Genomic DNA, 25,874 nt, shown 5'->3' on the forward strand with positions numbered 1-25,874 from the left:
TTAACCAGGTAGGCAAGTTGAGAACAAGTTCTCATTTACAATTGCGACCTGGCCAAGATAAAGCAAAGCAGTTCCACAACATACAACAACACAGAGTTACACATGGAGTAAAACAAACATACAGTCAATAATACAGTAGAAAAATAAGTCTATATACAATGTGAGCAAATGAGGTGAGATAAGGGAGGTAAAGGCAAAAAAGGCCATGGTGGCAAAGTAAATACAATATAGCAAGTAAAACACTGGAATGGTAGATTTGTAGTAGAAGAAAGTGCAAAGTAGAAATATAAATAATGGGGTGCAAAGGAGCAAAATAAATAAATAAATACAGTAGGGGAAGCGGTAGTTGTTTGGGCTAAATTATAGATGGGCTATGTACAGGTGCAGTGATCTGATAGCTGCTCTGACAGCTGGTGCTTAAAGCTAGTGAGGGAGATAAGTGTTTCCAGTTTCAGAGATTTTTGTAGTTCGTTCCAGTCATTGGCAGCAGAGAACTGGAAGGAGAGACGGCCAAAGGAGGAATTGGCTTTGGGGGTGACCAGAGAGATATACCTGCTGGAGCGCGTGCTACAGGTGGGTGCTGCTATGGTGACCAGTGAGCGGAGATAAGGGGTTGACCTGCTTAAACAAATGTGGTTTCTACTGACAATTGAGATGTACAAACTATGGCATAAGGGGATGACAAGTGAATAAGAGGCAATCCGTAATTTCGATTAAGACATTAATGAGCGAGCAAGGATGGACGTAGTGAATATAACTATTAGTTCAGCATATTTGAAATGTACAGCAACAGAATTCAGAACATTGGCAGTTCTCCCTGTACAGCAAATCAGAAACGTAGGATAAATAAAGGGGGCATATAAGCAGACAATGAAAGCTCTTACAATATTCGATGACTACATTTCTTAACAGGTTATAGGCTACATGTGAACCACCAAGTCAGAACAGTAGGTGAAATGAAGAGGTGAAAATAGTATTACTTTCTTAGCTACAGTATACATATCTCCCTGGTATATTACATCATTTATGCAGCAGCATATATGACATGTTTGGACTCACCTTGTTGTGCTGTGCTCACTTGAACAGGAAGGTGGCGCCGTGGTCCTTCGTGGGCAAATGTCATCAAACTTTGTCATCAGTCTGGCATTCTTTCGATTTATGGTGCTTTCAAAACAACTGGGGAAGAAAAAAAAAAGTTGAATCATGATGACGTCAGTGATCTTCAGGTCATAACTGTAGAAAGTGGCCCGAGTTCCAATTCCGAGTTGGATGAAAGTTCAAAACGTATTTTCCCAGTCGTAGCTCGTTTTTCTGAGTTCCCAGTTGTCTTGAACTCACCAAAGTCAGATTTTGTAATTCCGAGTTAAGTTGTTTTGAGCGCGCCACAAATGATTCTTCATTGACAGCATCGCCAATGTGGAATGTTTATAATTTTAAACTAGGAAAAGAGACCCTTAATCTTAGATTTGGGACCACACAGCCACTCCACTAAATAGCAGGCTAATGATTTGCAATATTAGCCAATGATTCCTTCCAAACCACTCGTTGAATTTGTGATTTCCAACTTGTGGAGTGTTTGGCCGATGAGCACCGATACATTTTATCTATAATTTCTCTTCATTGTTTCTCTTCATATGACAAGGATTAAAAAGGATTTGCCAGTAGATTGTCAACTTGATTCATGATGAATGCTAGCTAAGATTTTGAAAGTATGATGTTGACATGATCAGTCCAATCAAAGCTACTGTAGATATAACGTGATTTGTCGTCATTTTATCTGTGGCCAAAAACCTTGAGCCTTCTTGGAGGGGAACTTCTAATGTAACTCCATGACAGCACCCAAGGGGCTAGAATTTTAGAGCTCTAACCTTAGACTTGGTGGTGACGTAGTGTCCCCATGAGTGACAGAACACTGAGCCAATCACGGTGCATTGCTCCATATTTTCTGCTGGCTTGCCCCACCACCACAGAAAGCACTGAGCTAGGCAGAAACACCCGCATTTTGGAGCTGCCTTACACAAGAAAACGAAAAAAATGCAGCTTTATCAACTGAATGATATATATATTGTTTCCAAACTGATATGTGACACGTATTAATGCCAAAATAACATGCAAAACAAGCAAGCCCCCAAAATGTGGGGCTCAAAACAAGTGGGGCTCTGCCCCACCTGCCCTGAATGACGGGTCGCCACTGAACTGAATAGGTGTACTGTAGAACGATAAACAAAAACTTTCCTCTCGTGTGGATGTTCACCAACGTAGGTTTAAGTCCGGACTCGCAATAAACTTGTTACTGTAATACTGCCATCTGTAGGATGATAAGAGTGCTTGACTTTGTTAAGGACGGTCTGATGGAAAAGTGTTTGTTCACATCCATCTATGTCAACATTTGTAATTGGCTGAAGCAGAATTTTAGCCGTCATTGTAAATAAGAATTTGTTCTTTAACTGACTTGCCTTGTTAAATTTCAAAAATAAAAATACAATAGAAAAAATGTACCAGGATTTTTATATACAGCATAAAACATTTCTCACGCCAAGTTTTTAGTATACGTTTTTTGAATGAGGATCGTCCAGCCCATTGGGTATCTCACTACACTCCCATATGCCATGTCTTGAAATATGCAGACAGATGGATTAAAAGTACGTTTACATTGACAGACAACTTTCTAGCTCCACCCATAACTTTATGACTTTATAGCATTCCCAAAGCATGGATTATTGAGTCATTAGTTTTACACTTAAGGCATGACTGCCGTTTTGCTGGAGCTCTATCAGAGTGACCATCGGGTTCTTGGTCACCTCTCAGACCAAGGCTCTTCTCCCCCGATTGCTCAGTTTGGAAGAGTCTTGGTGGTTCCAAACATCTTCCATTTAAGAATGGAGGCCACTGTGTTCTTGGGGACCTTCAATGCTGCAGAAATTTGTTGGTAACCCTTCCCCAGATCTGTGCCTCAACACAATCCTGTCTTGGAGCTCTAAGGACAATTCCTTCTACCTCATGGCTTGGTTTTTGCTCTGACATACACTGTCAACTGTGGGACCTTATATAGACAGGTGTGTGCCTTTCCAAATCATGTCCAATCAATTGCTTTTACCACAGGTGGACTTCAAGTTGTAGAAACATCAAGGATGATAAATGGAAACAGGATGCACCTGATCTCAATTTCAAGTCTCATAGCAAAGGGTCTGAATGCTTATGTAAATCTGTTGCTTATTTTTAATACATTTGCAAACATTTTTAAAAACCCGTTTTCCCTTTGTCATTATGGGGTATTATGGGGTATTGTGTGTAGATTGAGGAAAATTTTTTATTTAATCCATTTTAGAATATGGCTGTAAGTAAATGTTGAAAAAGTTAAGGGGTCTGCATTCTTTCCAAATGCACCGTACATTTATTTCCTATTACCAAGTCATTTATGGTTTCATAAGGCACTGTTTGTAGGGAGTGATATTGACTCTTGTAGAATACGTTTCATTTTTACCCCATATTGTTATAGGGTTCTTAGCTTTGTCCCTTGAAAATAGACACAAAAATATTCTGGGGATGAGCAGGCGCATCTTCAATATATACAAAGTCCTCGAATATCCGAAAACTTCAATTTTTCAAACATATGACTATTTTACACCATTTTAAAGACAAGACTCTCCTTTATCTAACCACACTGTCCGATTTCAAAAAGGCTTTACAGCGAAAGCAAAACAGATTATGTCAGCAGAGTACCCAGCCAGAAATAATCAGACACCCATTTTTCAAGCTAGCATATAATGTCACAAAAAACAAAACCACAGCTAAATGCAGCACTAACCTTTGATGATCTTCATCAGATGACACTCCTAGGACATTATGTTATACAATACATGCATGTTTTGTTCAATCAAGTTCATATTTATATCAAAAAACAGCTTTTTACATTAGCATGTGACGTTCAGAACTAGCATACCCACCGAAACTTCCGGTGAATTTACTAAATTACTCACGATAAACGTTCACAAAAAACATAACAATTATTTTAAGAATTATAGATACAGAACTCCTTTATGCAATCGCTATGTCCGATTTTAAAATAGCTTTTCGGTGAAAGCACATTTTGCAATATTCTGAGTAGATAGCTCGCCATCACAGGCTAGCTATTTTGACACCCACCAAGTTTGGCCCTCACCAAACTCAGATTTACTATAAGAAAGATTGGATTACCTTTGCTGTTCTTCGTCAGAATGCACTCCCAGGACTTCTACTTCAATAACAAATGTTGGTTTGGTTCCAAATAATCCATAGTTATATCCAAATAGCGGCGTTTTGTTGTGCGTTCAAGAAACTATCCGAAGGGTGACGAAGGGTGACGCGCCCGACGCGAAATATTCCATTACCGTACATCGAAGCATGTCAACCGCTGTTTAAAATCAATTTTTATGCGATCTTTCTCGTAAAAAAAGCAATAATATTCCGACCGGGAAACCCTGTTTTCGTTCAAAGACGAAAAAATAAAAACATGGTGTCGGCTTGTGCACGCACCCCCAGTCTCATTGTTCTCTGATCGAATGCGCTACTGTTTTTCAGCCATGGCCTGCAAAGTCATCATTCAATGTTTTGCCGCCTTCTGAGAGCCTATAGGAGCCGTAGGAAGTGTCACGTTACAGCAGAGATCCTCAGTTTTCAATAAAGAGAGTGTAGAAGGCCAAGAAATGGTCAGAGAGGGCACTTCCTGTAAGGAATCTTCTCAGGTTTTGGCCTGCCAAATGAGTTCTGTTATACTCACAGACACCATTCAAACAGTTTTAGAAACTTTGGAGTGTTTTCTATCCAAAGCTAATAATTATATGCATATTCTAGTTTCTGGGCAGGAGTAATAATCAGATTAAATCGGTACGTTTTTTTATCCGGCCGTGAAAATACTGCCCCCTATCCATAACAAGTTAAAAAAATAAATTGGTATTACCGAAAATAAATGCAAAACTGTCAGCCATGCCATTCTAGAAGTTATTCTACCTCTAAGATTTATGGGAAGATTATTCCATTTAATTAGATATGCTTTCATGTTGTTGAGTAATGGAATAAAGTTATCTTTATATATTTGTTTGTCACTTCTTAAGAATATTTATTTTTTGTGGTCCACTAAAAAGATTGCAGTAGATCGTGAGTTATTCATCTTTTTGCTATTAACATTATTTTGTTTTTATCCACTTTAATTTTATATCCGAAAATATTTTTTAGCAAAGGGGCATTGAGTTTTCAATATTGGTCATGTACACTGCTCAAAAAAATAAAGGGAACACTAAAATAACACATCCTAGATCTGAGTGAATGAAATAATCTTATTAAATACTTTTTTCTTTACATAGTTGAATGTGCTGACAACAAAATCACAAAAATAATCAATGGAAATCCAATTTATCAACCCATGGAGGTCTGGATTTGGAGTCACATTCAAAATTAAAGTGGAAAACCACACTACAGGCTGATCCAACTTTGATGTAATGTCCTTAAAACAAGTCAAAATGAGGCTCAGTAGTGTGTGTGGCCTCCACGTGCCTGTATGACCTCCCTACAACGCCTGGGCATGCTCCTGATGAGGTGGCGGATGGTCTCCTGAGGGATCTCCTCCCAGACCTGGACTAAAGCATCCACCAACTCCTGGACAGTCTGTGGTGCAACGTGGCGTTGGTGGATGGAGCGAGACATGATGTCCCAGATGTGCTCAATTGGGTTCAGGTCTGGGAAACGGGCGGGCCAGTCCATAGCATCAAGGCCTTCCTCTTGCAGGAACTGCTGACACACTCCAGCCACATGAGGTCTAGCATTGTCTTGCATTAGGAGGAACCCAGGGCCAACCGCACCAGCATATGGTCTCACAAGGGGTCTGAGAATCTCATCTCGGTACCTAATGGCAGTCAGGCTACCTCTGGCGAGCACATGGAGGGCTGTGAAAGACGTTTTAGAGTACATTTCCTGTAATTGTACATATTTTGCCATAGGGCATAGAGAAAATGTTGCATTTTAAAGCGAGTTTGCTGCAATTCTACACGTTGCCATGGGGCGGAGAGAAACATTTGCAGTTTTGAACCCCGACAGAGTCCCAACCCCCAACATTTTTGTTTGTTTGGAAATTGATCGCAGATGCCCATCCAGGATTTAGGGCATTTCAGACAGCTGAAGAAGAATGTGTTTTATGATTGATTATATTTAGCTTTTTGTGTATTTGGATGTGTATATTGATGTGTATTGTGTTATACAGGGCTTATCTGAAAAATACTTTTGTCTCAACTTTGACTTCATCCAAATAAAAAAATATAATGCAAAAATTAACATGTTATTCACTCCAAACTGTTGCAGTACTAGGAGTGGGTCTAAAGAGCTTTTTCAAAGTAATGCATATTGGTGCATTCCTAGTACATGACATATACTCACAAATTACTGCTAATAGCTTAGTGTTAAGGAATGTGCTGCATGCATATAGTAAAGAAGGTATACAGTGGGGGGAAAAAGTATTTGATCCCCTGCTGATTTTGTATGTTTGCCCACTGACAAAGAAATGATCAGTCTATATTTTTAATGGTAGGTTTATTTGAACAGTGAGAGACAGAATAACAAAAAATATCAAGAAAAATGCATGTCAAAGATGTTATAAATTGATTTGCATTTTAATGAGGGAAATAAGTATTTGACCCCCTCTCAATCAGAAAGATTTCTGGCTCCCAGGTGTCTTTTATACAGGTAACGAGCTGAGATTAGGAGCACACTCTTAAAGGGAGTGCTCCTAACCGCAGCTTGTTACCTGTATAAAAGACACCTGTCTACAGAAGCAATCAATCAGATTCCAAACTCTCCACCATGGCCAAGACCAAAGAGCTCTCCAAGGATGTCAGGGACAAGATTGTAGACCTACACAAGGCTGGAATGGGCTACAAGACCATCGCCAAGCAGCTTGGTGAGGTGACAACATTTGGTGCGATTATTCGCAAATGGAACAAACAAAAGAACTGTCAATATCCCTCGGCCTGGGGCTTCATGCAAGATCTCACCTCGTGGAGTTGCAATGATCATGAGAACGGTGAGGACTCAGCCCAGAACTACACGGGAGGATCTTGTCAATGATCTCAAGGCAGCTGGGACCATAGTCACCAAGAAAACAATTGGTAACACACTACGCCGTGAAGGACTGAAATCCTGCAGCACCCGCAAGGTCCCCCTGCTCAAGAATACTTATACATGCCCGTCAGAAGTTTGCCAATGAACATCTGAATGATTCAGAGGACAACTGGTGAAAGTGTTGTGGTCAGATGAGACCAAAATGGAGCTCTTTGGCATCAACTCAACTCGCCGTGTTTGGAGGAGGAATGCTGCCTATGACCCCAAGAACACCATCTCCACCGTCAAACATGGAGGTGGAAACATTATGCTTTGGGGGTGTTTTTCTGCTAAGGGGACAGGACAACTTCACCGCATCATTTGACGGGGCAATGTACTGTCAAATCTTGGGTGAGAACCTCCTTCCCTCAGCCAGGGCATTGAAAATGGGTCGTGGATGGGTATTCCAGCATGACAATGACCCAAAACACACGGCCAAGGCAACAAAGGAGTGGCTCAAGAAGAAGCACATTAAGGTCCTGGAGTGGCCTAGCCAGTCTCCAGACCTTAATCCCATAGAAAATCTGTGGAGGGAGCTGAAGGTTCGAGTTGCCAAACGTCAGCCTCGAAACCTTAATGACTTGGAGAAGATCTGCAAAGAGGAGTGGGACAAAATCCCTCCTGAGATGTGTGCAAACCTGGTGGCCAACTACAAGAAACGTCTGACGTCTGTGATTGCCAACAAGGGTTTTGCCACCAAGTACTAAGTCATGTTTTGCAGAGGGGTCAAATACTTATTTCCCTCATTAAAATGCAAATCAATTTATGACATGCGTTTTTCTGGATTTTTTGGTTGTTATTCTGTCTCTCACTGTTCATATAAACCTACCATTAACATTATAGACTGATCATTTCTTTGTAAGTGGGCAAACGTACAAAAACAGCAGGGGATCAAATACTTTTTTCCTCCACTGTATACTGTATAGTGCATTATATAATGTACAAATTAAATGAGATGTCACTGTACTGGGAGTGGGTCTAAAAAAACTCTAAAGAAAGTCATGTGTTTTCAATGTAAGTTGTCAGCAGAGGGCACCAAATACCCATGTAGGTGGACAGGGGAGAGTTAAAAAAAAACTACCTTTATCAAACCATATCACTGAAGTTCAGCGCTATAGCGCGATTTCCAATAGAGCTGACGTATGCAGTCTCCACGAACATGGAAAAATTACCTTTAAAATTCAATCATGCTATAACGCTGATATTCGGCGCTACCGATTCAAAACGGCCCTAAAATAAATGTCTTAAAGTCTCATTCAAGGTCAAGGTAAGAAAATCAAAGATCATTTGACGATAAGCAACAGATTGTGACACAAATACATCATGGTCTTACAGGGTAATCCATTTTTTGTATATTGCAAAAAATCAGCAGGGAATGTCCTCACATATCAACCACGTGTTTGCCATGCAAGGCTTTAACTGTCATGGAATTGGCAGACAGACTTAATGTACATTTTCCATTTCACATTGGGAACATTTCTCTAGTTTCCCACAGCAAGGAAAGCCCCTTAACACCAGTTTCAAAACTGTTAAAAATGACGAATGAAAACCTGGCATTCAAATTTTATGATACTGTTTTACAGAAAAATCTCAAAACATTTAAATAACCAAACATGGTAATTGTACAAAGTTAGAGATGTTCCGGTACTTTTGTATACTTTTTAGCCAGTAGTTATGAAAGTAGCCAAAAGTAGTCCCTGAAAATTGCGTACTACGTCACATACAGTGCATTCAGAAAGTTCTGATCCTTGACTTTTTCCACATTTTGTTAACTTTATAGCCTTAATCTAAAATGGATTAAATAGTATTCCCCCCTCATCAATCTACACACAATACCCCACAATGACAAAGAGAAAACAGGTTTAAAGAAATGTAAAAGAAAATCTAGAAAATATCATTTGAGTCCTTGATGAAAAATACAAATACCTGTGGTAAATTCTATGGATTGGACATGATTTGGAAAGGCACACCTGTCTATAAGGTCCCACAGTTGACAGTGCATGTCAGAGCAAAAACCAAGCCATCAGGTTGAAGGAATTGTCCGTACAGCTCTGAGACAGGATTGTGTCGAGACAAATCTGGGGAAGGGTACCAAAAAATGTCTGCAGCATTGAAGGTGCCCAAGAACAAAGAGAGAAACAAGATTCTCAGGTCTGATGAAACCAAGATTGAACTCTTTGGCCTGAATGCCAAGAGTCACATCTGGAGGAAACCTGGCACCATCCCTAGTGAAGTATGGTGGTGGTAGCATCATGCTGTGGGGATGTTTTTCAGCGCCATGGTCTGGGTGACTAGTCAGGATCGAGGGAATGATGAACAGAGCAAATTACTGAGAGATCCTTGATGAAAACCTGCTCCAGAGCGCTCAGGACCTCAGACTGGGGCGAAGGTTCACCTTCCTACAGGACAACGGCCCTGAGCACACAGCCAAGACAACAAAGGAGTTGCTTCGGGAAAAGTCTCTGAATGTCCCAGTCAGAGGCAGGACTTGAACATCTCTGGAGACCTGAAAATAGCTGTGCGGCAACATTCCCCATCCAACCTGACAGATCTTGAGAGGATCTGCAGAGGAGAATGGGAGAAACTCCCAAAATACAGGTGTGCAAAGCTTGTAGCGTCATACCCAAAAAGTGCTTCAACAAAGTACTGAGTAAAAGATCTGAATACTTATGTAAATATGATATTTCAGTTTATTTTTAATAAATGAGCAAAAATGTCTAAAAACCTGTTTTCTCTTTGTCATTATGGGGTATTGTGTGTGGATTGATGAGGGGAAAAAACGATTTGATCCATTTTAGAATAAGGCTGTAAGTAATGCACTGTATGTACCACGTCATTGCGGTCTCTCCCGCTCTCTGCTGTGTCTACTGAGCCGTTGGGCCCGCCCTGCAACCTCATTGGATAAAGCTGGACAAGCCTCTTGCTTGCTGTCACTTAAATGAGAGGGGCTGATGATCATTGGCTAGAACTCGAATTGCTAGGGTGCTGGCCCATATGGGGGAAAATGTAAGGAAAATGGCGCAGCACACCTTCAAGAAGAGTCGCTTTCAAACTACGGATGACATGGCTAATTGAGGTAAGAAAGTAATTATTGTCATATATTATGCATGATCTACACATTGACACATCCAGCCCAAAGCAGGAGGTTTAAGAAATAATTTCCTAGTACCGGAGCATCTCTAAGAAATTATGAAGTCTAGCATTGACATACTATACAAATTTCCAATGCTAAACGTGGAAGGTGTTAACCATATCAAATGACAGCAAGTGTTCTGCAACAGATTTTCAGGGATGACTCGAACCTTTCATTCAAGGCGGAATGGCATCTTATGTGAGGCTGAAAGAGAAATAATGTTATATTAGAAATGGTGCTGCAGCAGCATAGCATTTTATCTGCACTGGTAATTGAATGTCTGAAAGTCTCCAGCATCTTAACGTTATTTTAGAACTTCCCATTGAAAAATGATATCCCAAGTATAAATACAGTATTGTATAGACACAAGAGTAACTGACACTTTGACCTACTGTGCAGAAATGAAACAAACCGATAAATGTCTAATAATCTGTCAAAAATATAACATTTGCCATTTAGGCTTCAAAACCAACTTGAGGTTTAAAACTAGGTTCTATTTGACAACAAAAAAATCCATTACGCGCATAGTAAGGCATTGTTAGCAGAATTATATGGATGCAGTCACTGTATGATTAATAAAATTCACCAATAAATCGCTAGGTAGTCAAATAAATATTGCTATCAGGTTGTACATCACAGCTGGTACATTTTCTGCTGCTTCCAGCCATTCAGACAATGCACCGTTCCAGTTTCATTTACTCAATATTTTGGACAAAAACAGATGAAAAAAACAGTGATTGGGAATCAACACAATCAGTCTTGCTATGCAGTACATGACTAAGACTTTAGCTCAGGAGTTCCCAACCTAGGGGGCGCCAACGTTTCGTGGGGGAGGGTCCTTCCTTGATTTGAGGGGTAAAAAAAATAAAAAAGAATGTTTATACCGATCTAAAACAATGCATAAATACGTTATGCTAGAAAAAAACCTGTAAAATGCCAGGGGAAGACAAGACTGATGAACATGGGAATATCTTTGATTTGTCTCCATAACATTTAGAAGCTGAGCTACGACCTTCTTTAGAAGGAGCCAAAGAAATTGGACTTTGATTGGGAAGTAATCTTATACAATGTGTGCCTGCCCCTATCAATTGATCAAATCACTTTCTGTAAAAGAGAATATTAGGTGACACGACAAACAATGGAAGCTATGTGAGAAAACCCCCCCAAAAAACAGCAGTTAACAAATCCGTTTTCACTAAATGTCAATGTGGTCGTCAAAATACATAAATAATAAGTGACAGTTGTTTCCCATTTCTAAAAATTCTAATACTGGTATGATATTTATGCAATATGAGCCCAAATGTAAAGTAAGTGCTGCGCAAATAACGTTAAAATCTGTGGGACAGCCCTTTTTGTCAAACCCACAGTCTTCATATTTGCTCTCTGCGAAGGGTATTCCTCATCAGTAAGACTGATGTGACACTATCGCCAAGAAGTATGGGAAAGTCCTGAGGGTGTTTCACGGCCATCGGCCATCTTTTGACTGGAATCATTCAGATTTTTCAGAGACATGAAAAAAAACAGCAGGTTACAAAGTAAAGCCTCGTAGCTACGTTTTGATGAATGGGTTGTCAGGGATTGGTCCAAATTCACGTTTCACAGTGACTATCTGGTGTGACCACCATTTGCCTCATGCAGCGCGACATCTCCACATAGATTTGATCAGGCTGTTGATTGTGGCCTGTGGAATGTTGTCCCACACCTCTTCAATGGCTGGGCGAAGTTGCTAGATATTGTCGGGAACTGGAATACGCTGTCAATCCAGAGCATCCCAAACATGCTCAATGGGTGACATGTCGTGAGTATGCAGGCCATGGAAGAACTGGGACATTTTTCAGCTTCCAGGAATTGTGTACAGATCCTTGCGCCATGGGGCCATGCATTACCATGCTGAAACATGAGGTGATGGCGGCAGATGAATGGCGTGACAATGGGCATCAGGATTGTCACGGTATCTCTGTGCATTCAAATTGCAATCGATAAAATGCAATAGTGTTCATTGTCCGTAGCTTATGCCTGCCCATACCATAACCCCACCGCCACCATGGGGCACTCTGTTCACAACGTTGACATCAGCAAACCACTCACCCACACGACGCCATACACGTGGTCTGTGGTTGAGGCCAGTTGGAAATACTGCCAAATTCTATAAAACAAGGTTGGAGGCAGCTTATGGTAGAGAAATGAACATTCACTTCTCTGGAAATAGCTCTGGTGGACATTCCTGCAGTCAGCATGCCAATTGCACGCTCCCTCAAAACTTGAGACATCTGTAGCATTGTGTTGCGTGACAAAACTGCACATTTTAGAGTGGCCTTTTATTGTCCCCAGCACAAGGTGCACCTGTGTAATGATAATGCTGTTTAATCAGCTTCTTGATATGCCATACCTGTCAGGTGGATGGATTATCTTGGAAAATGAGAAATGCTCACTAACAGGGACGTAAACAAATTTGTGCACATTTTTAGAGAAATACACTTTCTGAAGCATATGGAACATTTCTGTGATCTTTTATTTCAGCTCATGAAACCAACATTTTACATGTTGCGTTTATATTTTTGTTCAGTATAGAATTTTCACAAATTCCAGACTCCACGTAATTTCTAAACATCCTATGAATTTATAAAAACAGGAAAAGTATCGGATCTATGTGCTTACTGGTCACAAAATGTGTAATTCTTCCCGAGGGTGTATATCGGGGATACTCAACTACTATTTCAGAAGGTCCGGTCACAACAAATTTCCTAGGTGGCAAAGGTCTGGATGGATATTGTAATTTATCGGTGTAGTAACAAACCCCCACATCGCAACCCTCACCCTTGTTGGCAGAGAGAACATTGTGCCATTTTAAAGCTAATTTCCTGAGATTCTACACATTTTGTCATGTCTTGTGTGTTCATATGATACGAGTGACTCAACAAAATCAAATGTCGGCCACTGGACACGTAATCTGGCCATGATAACTACAAAGTTTAGCTAGGTAACATGGATTAGTAGTTAATCAACTGGATATTTCTGATAGATCTCTCAAGGTCTTTCAGTGAATGGATAGAGAAACTGGGGCTGCAGGTAGCCTAGTGGTTAGAGCGTTGGACTAGTAAAGGTTGCTAGATCGAATCCCCGAGCTGACAAGGTAAAAATCTGTCGTTCTGCCCCTGAACAAGGCAGCTAACCCACTGTTTCTAGGCTGTCATTGTCAATAAGAATTTGTTCTTAACTGACTTGCCTAGTTAAATAAAAGGTTAAATAAAATAAAAATTTCCCACGCACTAACAAATTGCACCTTGTGCATTCTACTATTACAACTGTCAACAGCAGTAAGATGAAAGCCCGACAGTTCCAAAAAGAAATATATATAAATAGGGACCTGCATTGACCCTGTTTTGGGTCCGGATCTGTACCACGGTCCGCCTGTGAGTATGTCTGGTTATATGAATAATTTTAATATGATTTAATAGTGCTAAAAACGGTGACAGAACTTTAAGTGTAAAAAAAGATCAATCGTTTTTCTGAGACTTCTGTGCATTCTAAAAATACATTCCCAAAAACCAACAAAGGTGATTTGTTATGTCAGCCGCAACCCAAAAATGTTTGGCCTACAACCCCATTTTGATATCAGAAAATGTTAATGTGATCAAAGGTCATGAAGTTGACCGCAGGTTTCTGCAGCTCCTCAACAACTTCAAAGTGCAACCATCGCCTGCATTGTGGGAGGCTCTATTGTCAACCAATCATTAGGGTGTTTTTGTTTGACCCACACGAACGTGACCAAAGATGTGACTGAAACAGGAACCAACTTTGCCGCAATTCATGTATACAATGAATATAGAAATTTTACAATGTAGGATACGCACATATGATTTCAGTTTGTTAGTCTGTGGTATGGACGTTAGAGCTATATACTTTTATATAATTAAACTTTTAGAAACAATGGCACTACTTTGACACTGCCGTGTTGATCTGAGCTTTGCCGTTTGAAAAACACAACAGTGGCCGACTAAGTTGTCGCAGATGCACCTCACCTGACTTCACTCATATACTTTCGTTTAGTTGGCTGCATTAGCCTAACAAGTCGAACGCCCTCATTGTCAGGTAAATCACATGATAAAAGAGGTGAAAAGGAGGCTGTATGGCAACTTTAATAGCCTAGTCAGAAAATAGATTCAGTCTAGTGTTGAACACAGCTGAACGTGAGCAAATTGCTCATGGTTTTATGAAAGTCGGATCTCTAAACGGATGAAAGCAGGGGCCTCAAACATACAGCCCCAAGGGCCAAATGCTGCCTCAAAAACTAAAAGCCACGCGCTGTGACATAAGACGACTTTGCATTACAAAAGGATGGAGTGGCTATGCCTGTTTCTCGGGCTCAATCTTAACCCTGCCTTTCCGGTCATACATAGATTTTTTAAGTGGAAAAAGGAAATGAAGCAACCTCTAGATGATGCCTAAAATTTGTGAGTTTCTCATGGTGTCAGAAGTGATCACTCACCTGTCAATTAGAGAGTCTCTCATCGTGGTAGCAATGGCACTGGGCTGCGCCTCGCTCAGTCTGAACACACTCTCGATGACGGACAGCTCTGTGCTGGTGGTGTCCAGCCCAGTGAAGGCACACCAGTCATTTACCACCATCCCTGCGGCGATGACCTCGCTACCACGGTTCACTGTTCCAGCCTGTGGAGTGCCAGAGAGGGGGAGATTTGGCAACAACTCAAAAACTCAGCAACAACTTGATGCAATGTGCCCCCTTGGGCACATAAGTAGATCCAAAAACAAAAATGTAAACAATATGGAGAAATTTCCACTTAGCCTATCAGAGGGCAAGGTACATCTATTACCACATTGCTTATATGTATCAGATTGATTCAGATCTACATGAGCCTTGCAGTCGGGGCTAGGGACAATGTAGAAATGAGCATAAGCACCACTATGACAACTACCGCTCACCACCAGAGGCACTTGGAGTAGGGAGGAGAGCTCATCCTGGTCTTCTATGGAGGTTTTGGGGTGTACCAGTCCCCCCTGATTGCTGAAGGCACAGTAGCTCCCCACTAGAACTTGCTCTGCTACTGTCTGACGGAACACCTCCACCTTCAGACTGTCCGCCAGGATCTCCTCGGTCTCCTAAACAAACATGGGACGTGTGTTAACATCCCCTACATCAGACAACATACTAGGGATGGGCATGAAAAAAATAATGTAAGGAAATCAGTCAATTGAAATGCATTACGCCCTTATCTATGGACTAAGGCACGGTCTAAGGTAATGCATCGCAATGTCGCGGCATTACTACAGCCTGGGGTTCGATCCCAGGCTGTGTGGTTACCGGGAGTCCGACAGCGAGTTGCAAAATTGGCCCAGCGTCATCCGTGTTAGGGGAGGGTTTGGCCGGGGTGGCTTTACTTGGCTCATCGCGCTCTAGTGACTCCTTGTTGTGGGCCAGTGCGCTTGCAGGATGATTACAGTCGTCAGTTGAATGGTGCAGCTGGCTTCTGGGTTAAGCAAGGGCTTGTTAAGAAGCGCGGCTTGGCGGGTCATGTTTCGGAGGACGCATGCCTTGACCTTCACCTCTACCGAGCCCGTTGGGGAGTTGCAGCGATGAGACAAGATCGTAATCACAAAATTGGGGAGAAAAAAAGGGGGTAAAATGATTTTAAAAAATACAACTAATCAAAAACAACAAAGCTAGGGGCGTGGAGCAGAAAACCAGTCAGTATCTGGTGTGATACATCTTTGCATGGTTGATCAGGCTGTTGATTGTGGCCTGCTGTCCCACTCCTCTTCAATGGCTGTGCGAAGTTGCTGGATATTGGCGGGAACTGGAACACGCTGTACACGTCGATCCAGAGCATCCCAAAAATGCTCAAAGGGTAATATGCGTGTGTATGCAGGCATATGGAAGAACTGGGAGATTTTCAGCATCCACAAATTGTGTACAGATCCTTGCGACATGGGGCTGTGCATTATCACGCTGAAACATGAGGCGATGGCGGCGGATGAATGGCACGACAATGAGTCTCAGGATCGTCAAGGTATCTCTGTGCATTCAAATATCCATCGATAAATGCCAATAGTGTTCATTGTCCGTGGCTTATGCCTGCCCATACAATAACCGCACCACCACGGGGCACATGGTTCACAACGTTGACGTCAGAAACCGCTCGCCCACACACGCTGTCTGCCATCTGCCCAGTACAGTTGAAACCAGGGTTCATCCATGAAGAGTACACTTCTCCAGCATGCCAGTGGCCATCGAAGGTAAGCATTTGCCCACTGAAGTCGGTTATGACCCCGAACTGCAGTCAGGTCAAGACCCTGGTGAGGAACGGCAAGCACGCAGATGAGCTTCCCTAAGATGGCTTCTGACAGTTTGCGCAGAAATTATTTGGTTGTGCAAACCCCCAGTTTCATCAGCTGTCTGGTTGGCTGGTCTCAGACGATATCGCAGGTGAAGGTGGTGGTCCTGGGCTGGCGTGGTTACACATGGTCTACGGTTGAGGCCGGTTGGACGTACTGCCAAATTCTCTAAAACGATGTTGGAGGTGGCTTATGGTAGAGAAATGAACATTCAATTCTCTATCAAGAGCTCTGGTGGACATTCCTGCAGTCAGCATTCCAATTGCATGCTCCCGCAAAACTTGAGACATCTGTGGCATTGTATTGTGACAAAGCTGCGCATTTGTAAGCAGCTTTTATTGTCCACAGCACAAGGTACACCTGTGTAATGACCATGCTGTTTTAATCAGCTTCTTGATATGCCACACCTGTCAGGTGGATGGATTATCAAGGGAAAAGGAGAAACGCTCACTAACAGGGATGTAAACAATTGTGCACAAAATCAGCTATGTAGTGCTAGTGCAAAAAAACAAAAACGTGCACCCCTTGGGGTCCCGAGGACCGAGTTTTGGAAACCCTGGTCTAGGGTACTTCCTGTTTGAACGTCTGCTTGTAAACAGGAACCATGAGTACAGAGTCATGATCTAATTTGCCGAATAGGGGACGAGGTAGGGCCTTGTATGCTTGCTTGACGGTAGAATAACAGTGATCTAGGACTTTATTTCCCCTAGTGCCGAGGGAGACGTGTTGATGGAAGTTGGACATCACGTGTCTTAATGACAATTTTTTTTTTTTAAAGATCGCCGGCAACCAGAAACGCGGCCTCTGGATGTAAGTTCTCCTGCTTGTTTATAGCCTCATACAGTTCGTTAACCTGTTTAGGATAGGGGGCAGTATTTTCACGGCCGGATAAAAAAACGTACCCAATTTAATCTGGTTATTACTCCTGCCCAGAAACTAGAATATGCATATAATTGTTTGACTTGGAAAGAAAACACCCTAAAGTTTCTAAAACTGTTTGAATGGTGTCTGTGAGTATAACAGAACTCATATGGCAGGCCAAAACCTGAGAAGATTCTACACAGGAAGTGCCCTCTCTGACCATTTCTTGGCCTTCTATAGCCTCTTTATCGAAAACAGAGGATCTCTGCTGTAACGTGACATTTTCTAAGGCTCCCATAGGCTCTCAGAAGGCGCCAGAACGGGGAATGATGACTCTGCAGTCCCTGGGCGAAAAACAGTAAGGGATTTGGATAGCGGTCGATCTGAGAACAATGACACGGGTGCGCGTGAAGACACCATTTTCTTCTTTCAGTCTTTGAACGAAAACAACGTCTCCCGGTCGGAATATTATCGCTACTTTACGAGAAAAATCTGATAAAGATGTATTTTAAACAGCATTTGACATGCTTCGAAGTACGGTAATGGAATATTTTGAATCTTTTTGTCACGATACGCGTCGGCGCGTCACCCTTCGGATAGTGTCCTGAACGCAAGGACAAAACGGCGCTATTTGGATATAACTATGGATTATTTGGAACCAAAACAACATTGGGTGTAAAGTAGAAGTCCTGGGAGTGCATTCTGACGAAGAACAGCAAAGGTAATCCAATTTTTCTTATAGTAAATCTGAGTTTGGTGAGTGCCAAACTTGGTGGGTGTCAAAATAGCTAGCCTGTGATGGCCGGGCTATCTACTCGGAATATTGCAAAATGTGCTTTCACTGAAAAGCTATTCTAAAAATCGGACACCGCGATTGCATAAAGGAGTTCTGTATCTATAATTCTTAAAATAATTAATGTTTTTTGTGAACGTTTATCGTGAGTAATTTAGTAAATTCACCGGAAGTTTTCGGTGGGTATGCTAGTTCTGAACGTCACATGCTAATGTAAAAAGCTGGTTTTTGATATAAATATGAACTTGATTGAACAAAACATGCATGTATTGTATAACATAATGTCCTAGGAGTGTCATCTGATGAAGATCATCAAAGGTTAGTGCTGCATTTAGCTGTGGTTTTGGTTTTTGTGACATTATATGCTAGCTTGAAAAATGGGTGTCTGATTATTTCTGGCTGGGTACTCTCCTGACATAATCTAATGTTTTGCTTTCGTTGTAAAGCCTTTTTGAAATCGGACAATGTGGTTAGATAAAGGAGAGTCTTGTCTTTAAAATGGTGTAAAATAGTCATATGTTTGAAAAATGGACGCTTTTGGATTTTTGAGGAGTTTGTAATTCGCCCCACGCCCTATCATTGGATATTGGCGAGGCGTTCCGCTAGTGGAACATCTAGATGTAAGAGGTTTTAAGTGCCAGCTTATTATTTTTCTTGTCCGGAGGTGGAATGTATACAACAGTCAAGATAACAGCTGAAAACTCCCTCGGGAAGGAGAAGGGTCGGCATTTGAACATGTATTCCAAATTGGTGAACAAGGTGTCGGCTCTTCCACCGCGCTCAAGTCAGCACATCAGTTGTTGATGAACTCCTCCCCCTTGATTTCCCTAACTCCACTGTCCTGTCCACACGGTGAATAAAGCATCCATCAAGTTGGATAGCCATGGGGTGTATCTTGTCCGAGAGCCATGTTTCATAAAAGCAGAGAATATTGCAGTTTCGAGAGTCCCGTTGGTAGCAAATCCACGATCGGAGGTCACCCATCTTATTATCAAGTGACTGAAAATTGGGTCGTAATTACAGAGAGCCCAGGGCAGATGGGTCGAAGTCGAAATTGAGGTAAGTAAACCATCATCTTACTCTACATAGGCAAGATATTTTGCATTTATGCCTACCATTTCTGCATAGCAGCTTGTGCACAATACTAAAATGCAGGATATTTGAGGCAATGGGCATTTCAATATAGCCTATTCGCATTTTATGACCTATAGTCAATTAGCCGGGAGGGAGGGGTCTATGTCCCTGGAGTTGGAAAATGTCTGACAGAAGTGCATCAATGGTAGCTTTCTGTGTTTAATCACTCTTTATTTCATCTCTCCATCCCATAAACTTTCCCAATGACAAACAATGTCGCCTCCCGGGTGGCGCAGTGGTCTAAGGCACTGCATCGCAGTGCTAGCTGTGCAACCAGAGATTCTGGGTTTGAGCCCAACTGGGAGGCTCATGGGGCGACGCACAATTGGCCCAGCATCGTCCGGGTTAGGGAGGGTTTGGCCGGCAGGTATATCCTTGTCTCATCGCGCACTAGCGACTCCTGTGGCGGGCCGGGCGCAGTGCACGCTGACCAGGTCGCTAGGTGTATGGTGTTTCCTCCAACACATTGGTGCAGCTGGCTTCCGGGTTGGATGTGTATTGTGTCAAGAAGCAGTGCGGCTTGGTTGGGTTGTGTTTTGGAGGATGCATGGCTCTCGACCTTCGCCTCTCCCGAGTCCGTACGGGAGTTGCAGCGATGAGACAAGACAGTAACTACTACCAATTGGATACCACGTAATTGGGGAGAAAAAGGGGTAAATAATATAAAAATTAAAAAATTAAAAAGACAAACAATGTCAATATACAACAAATTGTTGCTCACCCTTTAAACATAAATCATTGGAAATCATACACATTTTCGTAATGTTCAGGTCAACAGAACTTTGACTTCCAGTATACATATCAGAATTACCTGTATAAATTGCTTTTAAAGGGAAACCCTGATACATTTTAAACCTGGTTGAACAAATGGGTCTGAAAGGTCATGAAATTACCTTTCAAATTATATATAATAACCAACTCACATATAATATAACCAATATATATATAATATAACCAATATATATATAATATAACCAATCGCCCTTATTGTGCAATTGACAGGATCTTCAGAAATCAGCAATCCGGACAGCTTTTCCGGCAAATTCTTAAAATTCTGGTGAATAATTTAACATATTTATACATCTGGCTCATTTGGTTGAGTATTCTACATCAGTATGAACATTTTAAGATATTTCTGGGCATACTACAATTACATTTCACACAGGTATGGTAATGCGAAATTTTCCAATAAGACCACATTGAGTTGTTTGGCGACCCTACCGGAAAAAGGCTTCTGTGGGGTTAATGTGTGAATTCTATGATCCTGTATTTACAAATGTATTTACAAATCTTTATAAAACCCTGTTCCATCTCTGTATGCAATTTGGTACCTCTATCACCAGTTACAATCCAAAAACATAGCTGCTCCATTACATTGAATTCTATGGGTAAGCTTCCAACATTCTAATGACAATGGCACAAGAGAGCTCAACAGCTTGTAGTCATAAAACCCGGAAATGTAGTTACCTCTTGTTCATTCAGCCATCCCTATGGGAAAAATGAATGGCAAAATCTCCTAAGCCTGTGTTCAACACAGACCTTATTTTCGGCATTTATCCAAAAACAGCACTCAATTTTCTCTAAAGGCTTTGTCCAACTAACCATGGCGGAGTTAGTGCTTACAAAAAGATGCCATTACAATCTCTCATAGGCGATTTTTAAACAATTGTTGTAGCTAGCTGTAGTTTTCAAAGTTGGTTAAATTATACATAATTTAAAAGGTAATTTCATGACCACTTGTCAAACAAAGTTTAAAATGTATCAGGGTTTCCTTTTTAAACGCAATTTATACTGTAATTATTAGTAGCGCGCCCCAGTTTGGGAACCACTGACTTAGCCTACACTCAACACTGTCCATAAAGGCTTATAAAAATAATCTCATTGAATAAAAATCTAAAATTAAAGACACAAATTGGCATATCAGATTTCAAATAGCCTAATTACATGGGCAAAAATGGTAAAAAGTTCAATAATAAGTATGAGGAATAACATTTACATTTTAGTCATTTAGCAGACGCTCTTATCGAGAGCAACTTACAGTAGTAAATGCATACATTTCATTTCATGCATTTTTTTTGTACTGGCCCCCCTGTGGGAATCGAACCCACAACCCTGGCGTTGCACACACCATGCTGGCATGGCAAACACCATGCTCTACCAACTGAGCCACAGGGAAGACTAACACTAGTGTTCTTGCTGAGATTAGAACACTAATTAGTCTATATTTTGGCCCATTGTGGGGGATGGGAATTGTTACGACTTATATTAGCTATTGTGAGAGAAAAAAAACAGATACATCTCCTTAAGACAAGATGCCAGCCAAAATCTGCCCCTACACCCAACCTAAATTATCTTTCAGTGTATTGTCCCCCCACTAGAATCAGTTAGACATTTGGGTTCACAATCCGATTGTGCAAAATAATGTTCATAATACAGTTCGACAAATCAGGTCACCCTACTAAATGTCCTGTTGAATGCTGCCTTCTTTGATGTTACAGCCTAATGAACCTAGTGCTAAATTGCCAATGGTGAATAATGTAGCCTATGGATCTAGGCTCATGCAAGTGGAGGATTGCATGACTAGTACCAGGCTATATTATCACATGCTGTCAAAAGGAAGCATTCTGCGACAGAAGTGACAGAAAATTCATTTGTTGACAATTATGTTTGCAAAACAGTGCTACAAGTTTCCTGTGCTGCTCTTTTGACAATTGAGGTCATTAACTTTTTTCAGCCGGAGAGCAAACGTGCCTGTCCAGTCTGCCGTGGCTGCCTTCGCCACTCTAATCTTGAGGGATGTTTCTTTACGAACGCGCATCCAATCGCTTTGGTCCCAGGCCCTTAACAAAATCACAAGCTTCAATCTGCCGCGGTTCAGTGTGGTGGATCTCCTGGGTGAAGCTTCCGAGGTTACAACGCTTATGATATAGAATTGAAGGCGCAATATGCTTCCATTTCAAAGCGATTTGGAGGCACAGTTGAAAGTTTTCCCTCACGCCCAATGCGTGAGAGATGGCAGCACTGCAATCATGCGTGACAAACATAAGAGGTATGAGGCAAGAGTTGTTTTTTCTCACCCTGTCCAGATCAGGATGCACCAGGGCCACATAGTCATTACAGGCTATGACATTCCCCAGTGCTGAGAGCCGCTCCTCGACCCTCTGGATCTTCACCGTGCCTGGAAGACAATTCCTAATGTGCTGCAGCTCCTGGTCAGTAGTGTTGTTGGGCACCAGGAGTCCATGACGATTCCCTGAATAGCAAATTTAGTGTGGAAGTAGTTGAGCACGGTTAGCTGGGCTAAGTGCAAAATTGTTTAAAGTTTAGCACATTCATTGTGACAGTCAATTATCCAAATTATTTTCAGAAAACAGAAAGCGCAGTATTGGTCTTACATAAAGCATAATTAAGTATTCTACTCTCCTGTTGAACTGATGACATTGCTTTGTGTTTCTTTGTGCACTTGCACAAAGCCTAGCTGTTTGACCTTCAATGTTAATCTGCTACAGAGCTATACTCACCCACACACATTCTTCCAATTATCCGACATCCTGCTATTGAGGCATGTACAACTGGGATGGTTTCTGACAACTCGCCTTCAAAGACACTGTAATCATAGATTTCATGTTACTATGACAGCAATAGAGCCCCACAGTGGAGGTGTCAATACTCATAAAACCTAGCGGTCAAACAGGGAAATGGTTCAAATAATTTTTCACCATTCGTTTTTTTCCCCATACGAGATTTTAGAAACTTAAAATAAGGGCTGTGTTTCGTATAGGCTTACCCTGGCGTGACGTTTTGATAACCATGTAAATCTCTCTCGGACAAGTTCACTTTTACCTTTAACTAACATTAGATATTTCATACAGAAATTCTTACCTTTGCCTTGACAATTGGAACCATTTCCCTGATTGACCACTAGGGTATTGAGACTCATACTGTGGTACTCTATGCTCATTTATAACAACATTCCCTGGAGAAAGCTGACAATACTGTATGTAAGCTTTCAATACAATTTTACTTGTCCATTTGTTATGGAATTTACTCTTATGCTCTGTCCTCTTGATCAAGACAGTGTCCACCGCAAAGTGCTGCTTCATGAGCGTGACTCAGAAATTAAGTGTGCTTTGAATGACACCCAACTCAAATCAAATTTTATTGGTCACATACACATGGTTAGCAGATGTTATTGCGAGTGTAGTGAAATGCTTGTGCTTCTAGTTGCGACAGTGCAGTAATATCTAACACACAAATATAAGTAAAGGGATAGAATAAGAATATATACATATAAATATATGGATGAGCGATATAAAATCTGTCCTTCTGCCCCTGAACGAGGCAGTTAACCCACTGTTCCCCGGTAAGCCGTCTTTGTAAATAAGAATTTGTTCTTAACTGACTTGCCTAGTTAAATAAAGGTTACATTTAAAAATATATATATGTTATGTAAGTGCTTTAATATGTTTGGACCCCAGGAAAAGTAGCTAATGGGGATTCCTAATAAATACAAATACTGTTGCTTTTCTATTCAAAAATTAGGTTAGGCTCGTCAAGGTTGGTTGAAAATAAATGTACCATCTCAAGCTAGTTAGCTATGCCGCTGGTGTTTCGATCTGATCAGCTAATGTTAGCTAGCAAGCAACGTCTAGAAAAGATGCCGCATATCTTACCTATAGAAGTTCTCTGACCCACCAATTGCAACTAGGCAATATGTGTTTGTTAATTTGGCGAAGCAGCCTATTTCGGGGTTCTTCTCGAAAGATGCCCTGACAGCCATGTTGAAGTTCACAGTTGAGGAAGAACTTTCCTGAAACAAAATAAAATACCCGTCAATATTACACAATTCCTACCTAGCTACCGTTAGCTGACTATCAATTAGTTACTTCTAGCCAAGCCTAACTACGCAGTTGATTTGATTTGGATCTCTTTTAGTCCCCATTTGGACTAATCTTCCAAGAGTCCTTAAACATTAAAATACAATTTATAATACGAACACATTTTCACATATAACACATGATTACAAACATACATAATATACTAACATAATGACCCAATAAATACTAAATCTAAAAAATATTGATTCCTCATCTACTATAGTCCCACAACATTTCTATGTATTATATTTAAATCGTTTTAAAATAATGTTTGAATTTATATATTGAAAGGTTTCTGGTTTGCTCAGTTAATTTATTCAATTTCTTTATTGCTCTAAATTGAAATGTTATTTTGCCCATTTCTCTTTTATGTCTGGATAACGCATAGATGGTGGACAATCTATTCCTAGTATTTACGGAATGTCTGTCTCTTACCAACTGTATACCATTGTGAATAGAACTTGGCCGTTTTAAATGATGTATATTATGAAATAAAATAAGCATGTTTTTTTCAATTATCTTGTCGATTAATGACCAACCAAGAACATTGCGCATGACTGCAACAGAAGAACCATATCTCCACCTTAAAACAATCCATGCTGCTTTGTTCTGTGCAATCTGCAGGCTCCTAATTTAGTTAACCTCCTAAATTAACTCTCTCATCTCAGTTAGCTGATTATACTATGTACTGTAGAGTATCCAAAGATTATACAACAGCTACAAACACATGACAACTACCACCCCATAATTGAAATAAATTAAGACGCAATGCATATGGCTAACGTTAGCAATCTAGCTAGAGGAGTGGAAATTGCCTCAAGTTTACAAGTTGAGTAACGTTAACTGAACACATTTTCAAGAAAATCCAAGACCACTTGCTGGTTCCCATACAGACTATAGTTATGTGAGCTATGTTTGAATGTTTACCAGATCTGTTTGACATATCGGATTAGCTATGCAAATAATAATAATTTCGCCTACTCAAGGTTTGTAGACTTCTTATTTTTCCTCACACGTGTTCACTTCCTCGTCAACGTCATGACGTAAACCCCCAACACCCGACGCAAGCCATGTGTTTGGCCCTTCAATGCCGTATTCAGAACGACTGGGAACTCGGAAATCTCCCGACTTCAGTAAGTTCAAGACAACTGGAAACTCTGAAAATTTGTTTCGACTGAAAAAAAATAGTTTTGAACGGTTATCCAAGTCGGAATTCCAAGTCGGAAACTCGGGCCTCTCCCCAGAGCTCTGACTTTCTGACCTGAAGATCACTGAAGTCATGACTTTATTTATTTACCATTTTAAAACACAATACAACCACCCAGTAAAATGCCATTAAAATCATTGTGGAAGACAAGAAAGTAAAAAAACATATTTCCATTGTGGTCCTTGTAAAAATACATGAAAACAAAATATATACAACATTTAACATGAAAGCAAACTTAATCTCATCAATAGGGAGGAAATTGTAAAAGGAATAAAATAGATTACTGACGTCTTGCTCCCAAGGTCTTGCTTCCGGACAAGCTAAACACCTTCTTCGCCCGCTTTGAGGATAACGCAGTGTAACCGACGCGGCCCGCTCCTAAGGACT

General features: G+C 41.0%; 1 protein-coding gene across 3 annotated transcripts; it reads right to left on the reverse strand.

Moving 5' to 3' along the window:
* Nucleotides 1–1,040: 1,040 nt before the first annotated feature.
* On the reverse strand, nt 1,041–25,391 carry LOC106582645 (eukaryotic translation initiation factor 6). 3 transcript variants are annotated; one of them, XM_082967344.1, is made up of 7 exons: nt 25,262–25,391; nt 24,077–24,213; nt 22,925–23,010; nt 22,481–22,656; nt 15,206–15,382; nt 14,751–14,932; nt 1,041–1,176 (listed from the first exon to the last, which is right to left on the reverse strand). In XM_082967344.1, the coding sequence occupies exons 2-7, from the start codon at nt 24,181–24,183 to the stop codon at nt 1,056–1,058; spliced, it is 849 nt and encodes a 282-aa protein (XP_082823470.1). In that variant the 5' UTR covers nt 24,184–24,213; nt 25,262–25,391; the 3' UTR covers nt 1,041–1,055. The 3 variants fall into 3 exon arrangements, with proteins under 3 accessions (XP_082823470.1, XP_082823471.1, XP_014021371.2); XM_082967345.1 differs by having other exon boundaries at nt 25,208–25,303; XM_014165896.3 differs by lacking the exon at nt 1,041–1,176 and adding an exon at nt 8,453–10,465.
* Between the last annotated feature and the right edge of the window lie 483 nt (nt 25,392–25,874).

The sequence above is a fragment of the Salmo salar genome, chromosome 22 (assembly GCF_965601325.2).
Source record: "Salmo salar chromosome 22, fSalSal1, whole genome shotgun sequence".
Lineage (NCBI taxonomy): Eukaryota > Metazoa > Chordata > Actinopteri > Salmoniformes > Salmonidae > Salmo > Salmo salar.